General features: G+C 43.6%; 1 protein-coding gene across 1 annotated transcript in view; it reads left to right on the forward strand.

The window, feature by feature from the left end:
- acvr2ba (activin A receptor type 2Ba) overlaps nt 1-15,286 on the forward strand; it is a 45,272-nt gene extending 29,986 nt beyond the window's left edge. The window contains exons 9-11 of the mRNA XM_023297983.3: nt 63-201; nt 958-1,088; nt 3,329-15,286. Of these exons, the coding sequence (XP_023153751.1) occupies nt 63-201; nt 958-1,088; nt 3,329-3,550 (492 nt within the window). The 3' untranslated portion in view covers nt 3,551-15,286. The remainder of the gene's footprint in view (nt 1-62; nt 202-957; nt 1,089-3,328) is intronic.
- Nucleotides 15,287-15,603: the final 317 nt, after the last annotated feature.

Here is a 15,603-nt window from a genome sequence, read left to right on the forward strand (position 1 = left end):
AGCTTCAAACTCTGGATGCTGCTTCATGTGTTTCAGGTGTTTCATGTGTTTCACGTGTGCAGGTGGGAACCAGGAGGTACATGGCTCCAGAGGTCTTAGAAGGAGCAATCAACTTCCAGCGAGACGCCTTCCTTCGAATCGACATGTACGCCCTGGGCCTGGTGCTGTGGGAGCTGGTGTCCCGCTGCAAGGCTGCCGACGGTAACACAACGTAACACTTACACATAATACTGATGATCACAGCTGGTTATAGAGAAAATAAACAGAAACCAGGTTCAGTGTTCAGAGTGTGACACCTGGATGGATTTATACTGATCTGGTGTCAATGTTTTATCAGAACTCAGATGTTTCTCCTCCTAAATGTCATGCTTCTATCTGCTGGACTGATGAAGTTCAGAAAAAGTTCATTAAAAGTGATAAATCTGGACCCACCTCTATGAACTTCAAGAACCTGGAATGTTCTAACTGAGACTAAACTTAAAGACTGGAAGCAGGAAAGGACAACGTCCCCTGGAGAAAGTTCTAGAGTAGACCTACCGACATCTGGAGAAAGTTCTAGAGTAGACCTACCGACACCTGGAGAAAGTTCTAGAGTAGACCTACCGACAACTGGAGACAGTTCTAGAGTAGACCTACCGACACCTGGAGAAAGTTCTAGAGTAGACCTATCGACAACTGTCCAGGCCAGTTGTCGGTAGGTCCACTCTAGAATTTTCTCCAGGGGACGTTCTCCTCTATGGACTTCAAGGACCTGGAGCTCTGGAAATATTCCCAGTATGAAGGTAGAACTCTGATCTTTAATAAAGTTACTGGAGATGAAAATTGTGAGCCAGTCGGGGGAAGGACTGGTTCTTCGTAGAGTAGCTCCTCTGCTGGATGAGGTTTGTAGCGTTGCAGCTGACGTTGTGGACAGGATGGAGTTGTTGTGTTGATGAATCCTGGTCGTGTCGTGTTCAGGTCTGGTGGACGAGTACATGCTGCCGTTTGAGGAGGAGCTCGGTGGGCATCCGTCCCTGGAGGACCTGCAGGAAGTCGTGGTCCACAAGAAGATGAGGCCGGTCTTCAAAGAGCTCTGGCTCAAACACAGCGTGAGTGAATGTCCACCTTTATTCCTGTAACACTCCGTCCTCCTCAGTGTGGAGCATCAGACCAGCATCCTGGAGAGATCTTCTGACTTTCTTTATTTCAAATAACAACAAATGTCTTTAAAAGAATGATGTTTTTGACAGTTTTAAATGCAGTAAACTAGTGGAGTTTTACAGTAGTTATGTGTATCTACCTACCTCGTCTGACCAAAGAATGTTCTCCAGCATCCATCAGGCTTCTTCTCATGTTCTTCAGCAAACTTTCATCTGGAAGTTTAGTTCTGAGCAGCAACCAGGTTTAGTTCTGGTCCTCCGTCCATAGAGGTTGATGTTCTGAAGGTTCCTTCACACTGTCTGAGCTTCACACTAACTCTGGTTTCCATGGAGAACACCTGAGCCAAGTCTGAAGCAGCTGCCATCTGTTTTTACAGCTGGATGGAGGAAGTAGTTCACCGTCTGTGGAGTCATTTTAGAAGCTCTGATTAGTGGAACTATGACTCCTTCTAGACCTCCTGATTAGTGGAAATATGACTCCTTCTAGACCTCCTGATCAGTGGTACTATGACTCCTTCTAGACCTCCTGATTAGTGGAACTCTGACTCCTATACCTCCTGATTAGTGGTACTATGACTCCTTCTAGACCTCCTGATCAGTGGTACTATGACTCCTTCTAGACCTCCTGATTAGTGGAACTCTGACTCCTATACCTCCTGATTAGTGGTACTATGACTCCTTCTAGACCTCCTGATTAGTGGAACTATGACTCCTTCTAGACCTCCTGATCAGTGGAACTATGACTCCTTCTAGACCTCCTGATAAGTGGTACTATGACTCCTTCTAGACCTCCTGATTAGTGCTATTATGACTCCTTCTAGACCTCCTGATTAGTGGAACTATGACTCCTTCTAGACCTCCTGATCAGTGGTACTATGACTCCTTCTAGACCTCCTGATTAGTGGAACTCTGACTCCTATACCTCCTGATTAGTGGTACTATGACTCCTTCTAGACCTCCTGATTAGTGGAACTATGACTCCTTCTAGACCTCCTGATCAGTGGAACTATGACTCCTTCTAGACCTCCTGATCAGTGGTACTATGACTCCTTCTAGACCTCCTGATCAGTGGTACTATGACTCCTTCTAGACCTCCTGATTAGTGGTACTATGACTCCTTCTAGACCTCCTGATCAGTGGTACTATGACTCCTTCTAGACCTCCTGATTAGTGGAACTCTGACTCCTTCTATACCTCCCGATTAGTGGTACTATGACTCCTTCTAGACCTCCTGATTAGTGGAACTCTGACTCCTTCTAGACCTCCCGATTAGTGGTACTATGACTCCTTCTAGACCTCCTGATCAGTGGTACTATGACTCCTTCTAGACCTCCTGATTAGTGGAACTCTGACTCCTATACCTCCTGATTAGTGGTACTATGACTCCTTCTAGACCTCCTGATTAGTGGAACTATGACTCCTTCTAGACCTCCTGATCAGTGGTACTATGACTCCTTCTAGACCTCCTGATTAGTGGTACTATGACTCCTTCTAGACCTCCTGATCAGTGGTACTATGACTCCTTCTAGACCTCCTGATTAGTGGAACTCTGACTCCTTCTATACCTCCCGATTAGTGGTACTATGACTCCTTCTAGACCTCCTGATTAGTGGAACTCTGACTCCTTCTAGACCTCCCGATTAGTGGTACTATGACTCCTTCTAGACCTCCTGATTCCTGCTGACTCTGTGCTTCACTGGTTTTTAGTTGCTCACTGATCTTCGTGGATCCTTTTCCATCTTTGTTGAGTCTCTCAGTCAGATGTTTCTCTTCCTCTGTTCAGTTCTTTTCCATGTGGAGCCATGATGCAGACATAGATAGACCCAGTCCATCGGTCCAGGACTGAGAAGGTTCATTTTAGAACCATGTTCATCAGGTAGACTCACAGCTGGACTCACTTTGGTTGTCTGAGTTTTTAAAGTGTTTGTTTTTGAAAGTTCATCAGAGGAAATCCTCTGTTCAGCTTAGTAGTAATTCAAGTATTAACATTTTAAAATCATCTCGCTTCAGGGATAACGGAGTGAAACTGCACAGAGATGCTGCTGTTGTCTTCAGTTCACGTGTTCTGAGGTTCAATTCTCACTGTTAGTTTCAGCAGGTGTAAGTTTTAGTCTTCATCTGTCAGAAACAGTCGTATTCTTTAGTTGTTTCCACCATGAACAAACAAACGTTTCTGTTTGCGTCTGCAGGGTCTGGCTCAGATCTGTGAGACGGTGGAGGAGTGCTGGGATCACGACGCCGAGGCTCGTCTGTCGGCCGGCTGCGTGGAGGAGAGGATCTCGCAGGTCCGCCGCCTGGTGGCCACCATCACCCCGCCTACCTCCGACCACAACGCCTTGCTGGCGTCCACCATCCCACCCGTTCCCATGGTAACTAATGTCGACCTGCCACCCAAAGAGTCCAGTATATGAGGAGAAAGAAACAAAACCAAGAGCAGAAAACCTGCTGCTTCTGGAGTTTTCCTGATGTTAGCATTGATTTTCCTCAATACTTCCTCTGAAAACGGCCGAATGACTGAAACACACAAACACGCACACACACATCATGTTTTCTCAGTGGAATTTTAAACCAGAAATCCGGCATGAGAGCAGCTGCTATTTTATCTCTTTGGACTTGTGTTTTTTATCTCTCCTCCTCCTCCTCTTCGTCCTGTCGGACAGATAGTACCAGCACACGTCCTTGTTTTCCTCCACCGTTCCTCTCAGTACTGACTCATTTGTGTCTTTTTTTAGTGGGAAAACAGAAATGCATTCAGGTCCGACTCAGTGAATGCTATCTCCAGGTACCTCAGCGACCACTTTCCTTACTAATTTTTTACGGTTCTTCAGGCGTATTCTTCCCTCTGCTGTTTTCTTCTCCACATCTGGATTTTAGCTACCTACCTGGCCACTTTGCAGCGGCGTCGCCTAGCAACCACCGACCATCAGGCGACTGTTGGGCGATTGTTTTTTTTTTTACTATGATGTTGCAAAACCCTTGTAGGAACGCCAAGACTGTTACACAGCAACAGATACCGACAGCAAGCTTTCAAATGTTGAGTTTTCTACCTTTTCTGGACTCTTTTTGTTTTTTATTGTTCTCCTGCGACCACGTGTTGCTTTTCACACGACAAACCTTCGGATCCAACGGGTTGCATCCAAAAAGACGGGAAACGTGAAGGGACAGAAGGATTTCAGCGTGGAGGTTTGCTTTCTCTCTGGCTTCGTGTTCAGCAGGTTGAACGCTGAGGGAACTCTTGGATTGGTTCGGAACCAGGAAGCAAACGTCTTGCATGCAGAGATTTGATTGGCTGACTGCGCTCAACCACAGCATTTTGGTTGGAATAAAACTTCTCAGGTAACCAGGTATACATGGGTCGGGGCGGGGATGTGGGGGCGCCGGACGCAGGTGTCCACGGTCGAGAATGAGGGCGGGGCCAACATCAGGTGTGGCCGATGGAAGCCTTCGGTGGGAGGGGCTTATCTGAGGGTGCTCTAAGCCTGTTGGCTGTCCTGAATATGTACATTTGCAAGGTGCCCAAACAAGGGAAACACGTGTTCCCTGAAAAATGGTGCAAGACTTCAACATGCATAGAGTGTTTATGCATTCAGGTCAGTGTGAGAGAGTGTGTGAGTGTGAGTGTGTGTGTGAGTGAGTGTGAACAGTCACATGATGTGACGGCTGTGTTCTTGGTTTGGTGTTGATTTTCTACTCTACCTGCTGATCCTGTCATCGTTCCAGCAGGAGGTCAGTGGGAGGTCTGTGTCCTTTGACCTGCTGTCCTCCAACAGCGCCGCCCTGTGGCAGAGCTGCAGCGCTGCAGCAACAGAAAACCTGCACTTCTAAAGCTTGTTTTATGCTTGACGTGTCCGCGAGGTCTGTGAGGACGAATTCCGTCATTTTAGCCACGCCCCCTCACATGGCCATCCTCCAGGGGTAGATTTCCATGTCGTTCACCTCCAACGTTTTTTAACTACGCGGACGGAGACGTGTGGAAAACATGGCAAAAGAACAGGAGCTTCTAGCAGCTGAAGTTCAGAAATCCAGGTGTTTATGCCGTGTTGTAAGTGGAGTTAACGATGGATAACTTTTTCTACTCTAGTTTAGCACTAGAGTAGACAAGGTAGACGTGTGGTTGCGATGCACTGCCCCCTGCAGGTTGGGAGCAGATGCCACACCGAGTATAAAACCACATGCATTTCCTCAAGTGGATTTCAAGTGTCTCATTTCCACACGTCACGAAAGCAAACCCCAGGCTTCAGACCTCTCTTTGTTGCAGCAGCGCCACCTGCCAACTGGACAATCACTGCAGCACACAGCTTAAAGGTTTATTCCACCAAAATACTACTTTCGCTCCAAATACATGTAGTTTTTAAGATCCATTACACCCCAAATACTACTTTTTGTCTCAGTATTTATAGTTTTAAAGGTTTGATGCACCCAGTTAGTACTCTCTGACAAAAACTGAAAGGTTTCTTCCTCTCAGTGCTGTCCATACGTCATAGACTCTGTGTTTTTTATGGTGTGGACCAGCTGGGCCTCCTCTGTGGTAAACTGGTGGTCTTAAACCTGCAGTCCTAAAAATGTCCTCTGCTGCAGACTCGCTCTTCCTGAACGTTTCTTTCCGGCTGCAGCCCTTCCTCCTGATCTAGTTCAATGCTTTACAGAAAAACGTGTCAAATCCAGCTTTAAAATACTACACTCATGGTTTTCTGCATTTCCCTTCAGGTCAGATCCAAACCGGTGTCAGTATCCATCTCATCCCTCTGATCCACAGGGTGGATCCACCAAATGTGGATTAATCTGCTGCTGAAAGTCGTCCCCAAAGCAACAAATGCTTCATTTCCTCTCCTCTGTTTGGTAAAAACTACAGTGACTGGTTCTTAAACATGAAATTATAGCGATATATGATGTTAAAGATTTCTGTCTTCAGGCACGCTGCTGGTTTGAGTCTGAACATGAAGGAAAGTCCAGATGAATTTAACCTTCTGAACCCCAAGTTTGATTGTTTGTTTTTTATTTTTGCTTCTGACTCAGTTTTCTTCACTGTGGTTCCTTTTTAATCTAAAATCCTGCAGCTAAGTGGAACCAGAATGAAGAAAGAGGAAGAACCCCGAGAAGTCTTCTGTCTGTAGGACTCAGTTCAAATGACGGAAACCAGAAAAAAACAAAATTATTTCACAAAAATATTTTTAAAAACTGGAACCATCACGTCCACCAAGTTTCCTCAGATGTTAACTCTGAACTTAGTCTCCTCATCCTGGAGATGTTTTTCTATCTCCATGTCTCCTCTCTACTCTGCTCATCAGCTCTAGAAAGATGTTTCACTATGCTGGATGGATCGCCAACTACTTGTGGTCATTTCGTTTTTTCTGTCTTGTTTTCTGTCTCGTTTGTGTCTAATTTTTGTCATCTTGTATCTCGTTTGTTTCAGTTTGTGTTTCTTGGGGACAGTTTAGTCTTTGTTCTGTTGTTCTGTGTCTCGTTGCTGTCATTTTATGTCTCGTTTTTATAATTTGTGCCTTGATTCTGTCGGTTTATGTCTCATTTGTGTTGCTTTGTACCCTGTTTGTGTCATTTTGTGTTTCCTTTATGTAGTTTTGTGTCTCCATGTTTCCTCTTCAGACTTCTCCTCTCTACTCTGCTCATCATCTGTAGAAAGATGTTTCACCTTGCTGAATGGATCTCCAACTACCTGCTCCTCTGTTCTCCATTTCTGAGCCATGCTGCGTTTCTTTGATTCATCCAGTAGCTTTGATTTCCTTCTCATTCTAGAATTGTCCAAAATAATGTAAAACTTTACCAAAGTAACAATAATTGTCAAAAAATGACCTAAAAATGTTCCAAAATGACTCAAAACTCGTCTAAAATACCTTGAAAGTTGTCTAAAAATGTTCAAATTAACTTGAGAACTCTCCACAATTACTTGAAACTAGTTTAAAGTGACTCAAAATGTGTTCAAGTTGATAATTTTTAAGTTATTGTGGACAATTTGGATAATTTGGGATCATTTTTAGTCCAGTTTGAGTCTCTGCTCATCATCAGTAGAAGATGTTTCACCATGCTGGATGGATCTCCAACTACTTTAACTCCTCTGTTCACTGTTTCTGAGCCATGCTGTGTTTATTTGATTGGTTTTCCTCTCAATCTATCTGAGGAAACACTGCCTGCAGTTCAACCTGGAAACTCTCTGGATGTTTTCTGTTTGTCTCAGCTGAGTTGGTTTTTAGGTTTTTATAGAATCTGGTTGATTTCTGGCTGATAATTTTGGCCATTTTGTAAAAGATAGAAGCCTGCAGGTTTCGTGGTTCAGAGGGTTAAATGTGATCATGTGAATATGAGACTCTTCTCTTTGGTTGCAGCTCGGTTTATTCCATCTCCCAGATCTCCCAGTTTGTCTGGAGTAGGTCACATGGGTCCCAGTTCCCCCAGTTTAAAGCTGCTCTGGTTTGGTCAAAGGTCACAGGTCACCTCCTCACTTTCCTCTCTGCTGATCTGGTTTTATTTTTCCTTCAACCGGGACCAAAAGTGAGGCGGCAGTTCACAAACACAAACCAGGAACTGTGTCGTTTTCTTTGTGTGCTTTTGTTTTTGTGTTCCTTCTGTGATGCCATACATGTAACAGTTAATGTCTATGATGGTGCTGCTGCTGCTGACCATGATGATGATGATGATGGTGATGATGATTCAGACTCAAAGGTAAATATATTTCTGTAGATTTCTTTTTATTTTTACTTTAGCTGCATTGAACACATGCAACTCTGTGTGGTTTTACAAAGTCGGTGACAGCGTTGGAGGAGTGATGAGGAACAACACTGACTAACAAACGATTGGCAAAGACAGAAGCTGGGAGAAAAACAATGTCCGACTCGGTGAAAACAATACTGCTCAAGAAGCACAGATCACCTCAATACAGCAGAAATACCTCAGAAGACTTTTCTACGTGTTCGATTTGTGTTTCTAGATTTTGTTATTTGCTTCGACGACTTGTAGTCATATAATATTTGATTGTGAACTTTTGATTCTGTTTTTATTGTGGATGTGACTCTTTCATTTGAGAACTTTATGTTTGTTCATCAAATCCTCAAAGTGATGAAGAAGAAATGTGAGCAGGTCACTCAAACCTCCATGCTGGAAATGATCTATGAAACGCTGCTGCTGCTTTTACTCAAATCCGACAGCAGAAACACACCTGGATGCGTCACTCCTCCATCACCCTTCACTCTCCTGTGTCTCCTTATCTCCTTATTTCCTATCTCTCCACTTGTGTCTAATCGTGAGCTCTGCCTTCTACTGTTTCCTGTCTTCCTTCTAGGGCCGATCAAGGTTTTTTGTTTTTATTTTTGCCCCTGATTCAGTCTGGAGTCCCAGTGTGACACTATTTTCCTGATAAGACACTCTTGTAGAAATCGTCCAGTTAGAAAGAGTTCCTAAGTTTTCTGCCGTTGTTTTAACTCTCTGGTTCAGTTCAGGCATCAAAGCTACGTGGTTCTGTTTTTGAAAAATATCACAGTTTGGTCGACACTTTTACATGTTTGAAGCTTGGTTAAGGTTTACTGGTTGAGGTTTATGAAAAATGTAGAAGTTTGGGCTGAAATGACACCATGTCACAACATGATTCAAGCTTCTCCATTTTCTGGGTTGTCATGGTGACCCTCCTCATTTAATCTATGATTGGTTGGCTAAAAAAACGAGCAGCAGTGAAGCAACATGACAGAGACTTCCGTGGAGGTTAATGGACACCAGACAGAGTGAAACAACAAAAATAAAAGTAACAAAAAAGATGAGACAATGCAAATAAGACACAAATGGACACAAACACAACAGAACGGAGGCGTGAAATGACAAAAACGGGGCTTAAGAAACAACAAAACAAGACAAAATCACAAATTATAAAGAAGAAGAAGGTCCTAATGTCAGTAAATGTGGATCAGCTGTAGTTCCTGGTTGTTCCAGCAGGTGGAGCCTCTTCCTGTTTAATCCTGTAGAGACCAGAGGAGGCGTCACTCAGACTACAGTTGAAGCAGAGAGCATTGTGGGAGTTTAGCAGCAACAGGCACCATGACAAAGACTTCTGTTCTACTTAATGACCTCCAACCAGAACTGATGTGAGAATGTTCTTCCTACACCACCTTTTAGTTGTAGGAGCTTCACTAAAAACCAGCTAGACTTCTCTGGAAGACATTTCTTGAAATGTCTTCGAGAGAAGTCCGGCAGGTTTCTACTGAAGCTCCTATGATCACCAGGACCTGAATGAGTTTAGCATCAATGGGCACCATGACAAAGACTTCTGTTCTACTTAATGACCTCCGACCAGGTGTTTCAGACAAACTGAATTCATACATGACGTCGTTTTATTTTTTACAGAACCACTTTAGTAGAACAAATCATGCATCTGTTGACTGAAACAGGAAAATCAAAGCAGGATAAATGTTGTTTTGTGTTCTGTAGTTTTGATTAATAACGTTGCAGGTTGACTAAGACAATAATTCAGAGTTTTTGTCCTGCCTCACATCATGTTCTCCCTCTATGACCTGTTTATGTTTGTGCAGATGGGATAAGTTAAAAATGCTTTGATCGGTCCGGATCTTTGAGATCAGATCAGGACATCCCTAATTCTTTCTTTACTTTCCTCATCTTTGCAATCTTGATCTTTTTCACTTTGGTCTTGTGTCCTTCACTTCCTCTTCTCTTCTCGACTCTTTTCTTGTCTTCATCTTCTCATTTTGTCTCCTTTTGTCTTCCATCAGCTCTTCATTTTCCTTCTCCATCACCTTGTATTCTCTATCCTTTCCTCCTTTATTACTGCTGTCTCCTCTTCTTCTCTGGAGTGGTGCCTCCTTCCTTCCTCCTCTCGCTTCCTTCTTCCCTTCAGTCCTTCACATTGGTTCTGAATATCGCAGCAGCTCACATTTGGATCTAAATACCTTCAGAATCCTTGATTGACTCTTTGTGAACCCAACTTGACCTGCCCACATTTGATTCTGGCTCACACTAGTCTCAGAACACTTGTACTCATTTCAGGGCTGATCCCTGTGCGACACTCGACCTCTCAGACCGAGCTGAGCAGTCGGGATGGTGACAAACGAATGAAGTGAGGGACAGCAGCAACAGCCCCACTCAGATCCAGGTGTTTCCAGGTGTTTTCAGGAACATATTACCTCATTAAAGCCTCATGAAAGGTGGAAACGCTGTGCTGGGAAGGCAGCGGTAGTCAGCGTTGTTGGGGAGACTCACGCAGCTTTATTGAACATGGCGTTGTTTTTTACAGACATCTTAGCTCCAGGGACCAGGAAAAAGTGATGCACGGTGTGGAGGAGATGCTGCTACAGCCAGCATTCAAAGGTCAGAAAGACAGCTAACCTTCTTAGCATCCCACAGTCACACCACAAACCAAGAGAGGGGGACCAATCTGTTGTATGCTAACAATCCAAAAGCGCCCTTTCTGACCGAGCCACGTGCCAATACAGTGATATTCCCTCTCATGATGTGAAACTGGTGCAGAAAATAACAAATTCACCTCTCCTGTCAGTTCGTGTCAGCAGAACCACTCTAAAGTGTTTTCTGTCCTGCGTTCACTGTAGAACATGTACAAGGATTTGATCTTGCAGCGTGTTAGCTCTGTTAGCACTGTTAGCATGGCGCCAGCTAACGGAGCGACTCCTCTAAAGCAGAACTGATACCCGAGTAACGTTCATGAAGTCTAAAGACACAGCGAGCTGCTGAGTGTCCAGCTGAGGACAGAGACGGATTTAAAATATATGTGAAATGTTAGCTTGATAAATCAAATAATTTCCAGGATATATATTTTTTAATGTCGATGTTAATTTTTTTTCTTACATTGAAATATGAGGCTGTTTGAATAATAATATCTCAGAAACTTTAAAAGAGACAAGCCTCAAATGTTCCCTGTTATTTCTCATCACGTCATTGATTTAGAATTTACAATGTTAGACGAATAAATCAAAAAATTCCCGATTTTCATCCTAAAATAGCCAGAAACTTCAGTGTGAAAAAAAATGTGCAAAAAAAAAATGCTGAAGGTGGGTCGATGGGCAGTTTTATCACAAAGATTTATCCAGGAAAGTATCTGATATCGGAATCTAAATTTCACAGATTCCATTTTAAAAATCTATAGTTTATGATGAAACTGTTTCAAGCAAATCCGAGATGGTTGAGCAGAAAGTCGCTGATGACTATTGATCCTGTAAAGGTTAATCTGCAGGTTACTCAGAGTTCTTTCAGCGTATGTCAGTGGGTCAGAACGAGGGAACAACAAGCTGCAGTAAATGCAATAAGAACATTTGTTTTAGTTCCTGGAACTAACTGATTGCACAAAAACTGAACATTACAGGCATCAGAAGAGGCCACTTTATGGCACTCATATTAGACTGTACAGGTGTACCTAATAAAGTGGACACTTGGTGCGTCTTGGGCAAATTAAATCAATGTTGGATACTCTTTATGAATAAATAAAACTGGTCCAAAGCCACAGCGCTCTTTAGTTTTAAATCCACATTTCTTTGTAAATCTTTTCTTGTCTCCAAGAAAATCCAGCCACAAATAACGGTGGAGCTGTTAGCCTCCATGCTAATGAGCCTGACGACACAGCGAGCAGCCACTATCTCCCCGGGTTCCTGAATTCACAGCATTTCACATTTTAAAGTCTGGTTTCCACCAATTGTGAGTGATTCTTCCATTTTTGTGGCCAGTCAAGTGCCTGTAAGGAGAAACCAAGAAGTTGGCACTTGTTGGTTTCTCCTCAACATGTCTGGTGGTTTTAGTTTCAGTTAACATGGGCCTTAGCTAGCAGCAGAGAGCAGACAGTGAATCAAACCTCATGAAACCTTCCTCCTCCTCAGCTGCTGCTGTTTGTGACTCAGTGCAGATTAACCTCTAACCATCAGCTCTTCATCCCATGATTTTACCTTCTGCTTCCATTTTCGCAACAACAGCTGGGAGAAAACACAACCGTTGTGTTGTTGCTGATTAAAGAAGACCATGTTACCTGCACATGATTACTGACCAATCCAAACGCAGCATTTTCAAATGTGACTGAGGCCTTTCATTGGTCAGAGGAGGGTTTCTCAGGCATGTTGTCCGGGGGTCACGGCCACTGACTGTACATAAAAGATGCACATAGCTTTTGGTTGAGATTTTGGCCCTCAGCATCTACATGTTTTGAATCAGACGTTATGAGCTAAAACTGAGAACTTGAGAACATGTGGTATCTTTATTGTATTTTCCTCTAAATGGGACCATAATTTACAACAACATGCTGTATTCAGAAAGTCTTAAAACTAGTGATTGAAACCATAAAGTCATTAGTAAAATGGTTACATAGGTAATAAATCAAGTGAAGAGTAGCTCATTTTCTCATCCTTACTGACTTGTTATTCCTACCTGCTGGCTGTTAGAGAGAATACAGGTTTAAGGTCACTTTAGCTACGTCCATCTTGTACCTACAGTCTTTGGTCACACTGAACAAAGTGCTGCCGTTTGTCAACCTGGTTGAAAGGAGTAGTAGTCCCATGACTGAAGATGGCTATTTCCTGTTTTGACTCCCCGTCCCTGATGTCTACGCAGCATCCATCCATGGACAGAAACAGTGTGCAGCTCTTTCATAAGCCTTTCCTTCAAGTTCTGTCTGAACTAACTGCACTCTGTGGCTGCTGCTGCCTTTTCTGTCTTGCTAACACCGAGAGGCAGCATGTTTTGGAACGAGGTTAGATTTGCTGCAGCTTTCCTCTCAGATCTGTCCTCATGGAAAACTGCTGGTAGGTGCTTCAGAAGAACCAACTGGACTTCTTGAAGATGTTCCACCTCTCAACCAAGAGGTGTTCTCAGTTCTAACTGATCAGTGGGGAGTCTCAGGTTTTTTCTGTCACTTCCGAAACACATGGTTAATGACCCACGTGACTCACGGTGTGAACTGGGACTGAAACTGCCAGGGGAGGGATGCCTTTAGGAGTGAATGGTGGTGAAACTGCCAGGGGAGGGATGACTCTGTGAAAAGTTGTGAAACTTCCTGAGGAGGGATGACTTCAGATGTGAACGATGGTGTAACTGCACGGGGTGGGATGACTTAATGTGTGAAAGGGGATTATCTCTGACTTAAAGTGTAGTTTTGGTGGAACTGCCTGTGAAGGGATGTCTCATTGTGTGGGTGGTGGTAAAACTGACTGTGACAGAGAACTTGCAGTGATAAGTGTGGTGTAACTGCATTAGGTGGGATGAGTCAATGTGTGAATGGGGCCAAAACTGCCCAAGAAGGGATGACTTCAAGTGTTAGTTAGTAATTCAAACCTTAAGTCATCCCTCCTCAGGCAGTTTCACCACGATTCATACTTTAAGTCATCCCTCCTCGGGCAGTTTCACCACGACTCATGCCTGGAGAGAAATGACTCAAGGTATGGATTGTGCTGAAACTGCCCAAGGAGGCAGGTCTCAGTGTGTGAGTGGTGGAGAAACTGCCTGAGGAACAACTCAAACTGCATTAGGGGGGATGAGTCAGCGTGTAAATGGTAGTGAAACTGCCCAGGGTGGGATTACTCCCTGTGTTGATGGTGGTGAAACTGCCTGGGGAATGGATGTCAGGACTGTATACCTGGCAGGTAGTGTGAGGTACTCGTTACACAGTTGTGAGGTCCCTCCCCCGGCAGTTTCACCACCACTACACTGTGAATCTTACATCATCACAAGCCATGAGCCATTCATTTATGGGTGAGAATAAACTCCTGGGACTCCACACCAGACAGTTAGAGCCAAGGAAACCTCCTGGACCAACGTCTACAAGAACCAAAAAAAGAAGCCCAGTTGCTTTACTGGAGCTTTAATGATTTCCACAACTTTAAGGGTTGAATCTTCACAAACATGTGATATCATATTTACCACCTAGTTTCCCCCTAAAATAATGTGGTTATCAGGAAAAAGGATCTCACCTATTAAATGTCGGCTGAGGAGAAATGGTCTGCATGGACTTCAGGGACTCTTTCTAACACAAAGTGAAACTGGACATTTCTAAACACAGTTTACCTTAAAATGGGAGGCGTCCATCTTTACCGAACCCAGTCCTTCTCCAGAGAGATGACTGAAATGTAAACCTGGTGCTTCATGTTTCACTGTTCTAGCTCAGCTGTAGAACACAGAGACAAACTACAGACTGAACTGATGCTGGAACAAAGAAAAAGAGTCCAGGAGCTCAGAGCTGCTTTTCACTACTGTAAAAACAACGTGTCCTGAGTACTGGAGGGAACTGGAGTCTGTTGAACCAAGAAATGTGTCTGTAGGTGTCAAGCAGAGCAGATGGAGGGCAGCAAGAATAACTGAAGTGAAGGAAGCCCTCCAGGTGTTGTCCATCCTGTGGTGAAGCCCTGCTAAGGCCCCAGTGGCTGTTTCTGTTGTCTTCTGGTCATTGTGAGAAGCAATGATCACTGGAATGTACATGTTTCATTTGCAGCCTGATGAAGATCCCCTTGTTAAGAATGGTCTTCTATTTGTTTTTTTTTATTTTTTATTTTTATTGTGGTGGTTTGTAGAGAAAAACTCCAGTCATGGAGCTGTTGCTAGATCTGCCTAGAAAAAAAAGTGTGTGTGTGTGTGTGTGTGTGTGTGTGTGTGTGTGTGTGTGTGTGTGTGTGTGTGTGTGTGTGTGTGTGTGTGTGTGTGTGTGTGTGTGTGTGTGTGTGTGTGTGTGTGTGTGTGTGCGGTCTCTCTTTTCTTATCTATTTTCATAAACCTATTGTATATCTCTCTTTCTATGTATTATCTTCCTCTCTCCACCCAGTGCCATGATCATTATTGTATGAATGAATGTAGTTCTAGTCCTCAGCGACGCCAAACACACTTACACACACCTACACAACTACACGCACACAACTACACGCACACAACTACACACACACACACACACACACACACAACTACACACAAACACCTACACACACACACACCTACACAGACACCCACACACGCACACACACACACACACACACACACACACAACTACACACACACACACACCTACACAGACACACAGACACACACACACACACACACACACACACACACTGTTAGTGAAATATAAAATAAAAGTCACTGTAGAAAAAGAAGGTTATTTCAGTTGGATCTTTTGTATCTGGAAATAAACAATAAATCCTGTGAAATCATTTTGTGTAGATCTCTTTTTTTTTAAATAACAGTTTCAAATTCAAACTCAGTCAAAAGACAATCTAAGAGCAGTGGAACAGGGTTTACTATAAAACCACAGTAACATCCTGGTAATTAACTCCAACAGCTGATTGCTGTATAACTGATGACATCACTGTACAGTAGAGAATGAGGTTAATATTAATCCTCTGTATTTATGGAGTGTTGCCTCTGGAATCAAACGAGGATTTAACGGTGCTGGTGTAGTTCTACAAATGACCTGTGGGGGGCAGCGACACGTCTCAGCTACATCCAGTCTGCTGCAAATCTCACGTGA

This window comes from Amphiprion ocellaris, chromosome 22 (genome assembly GCF_022539595.1).
Source record: "Amphiprion ocellaris isolate individual 3 ecotype Okinawa chromosome 22, ASM2253959v1, whole genome shotgun sequence".
Classification (NCBI taxonomy): domain Eukaryota; kingdom Metazoa; phylum Chordata; class Actinopteri; family Pomacentridae; genus Amphiprion; species Amphiprion ocellaris.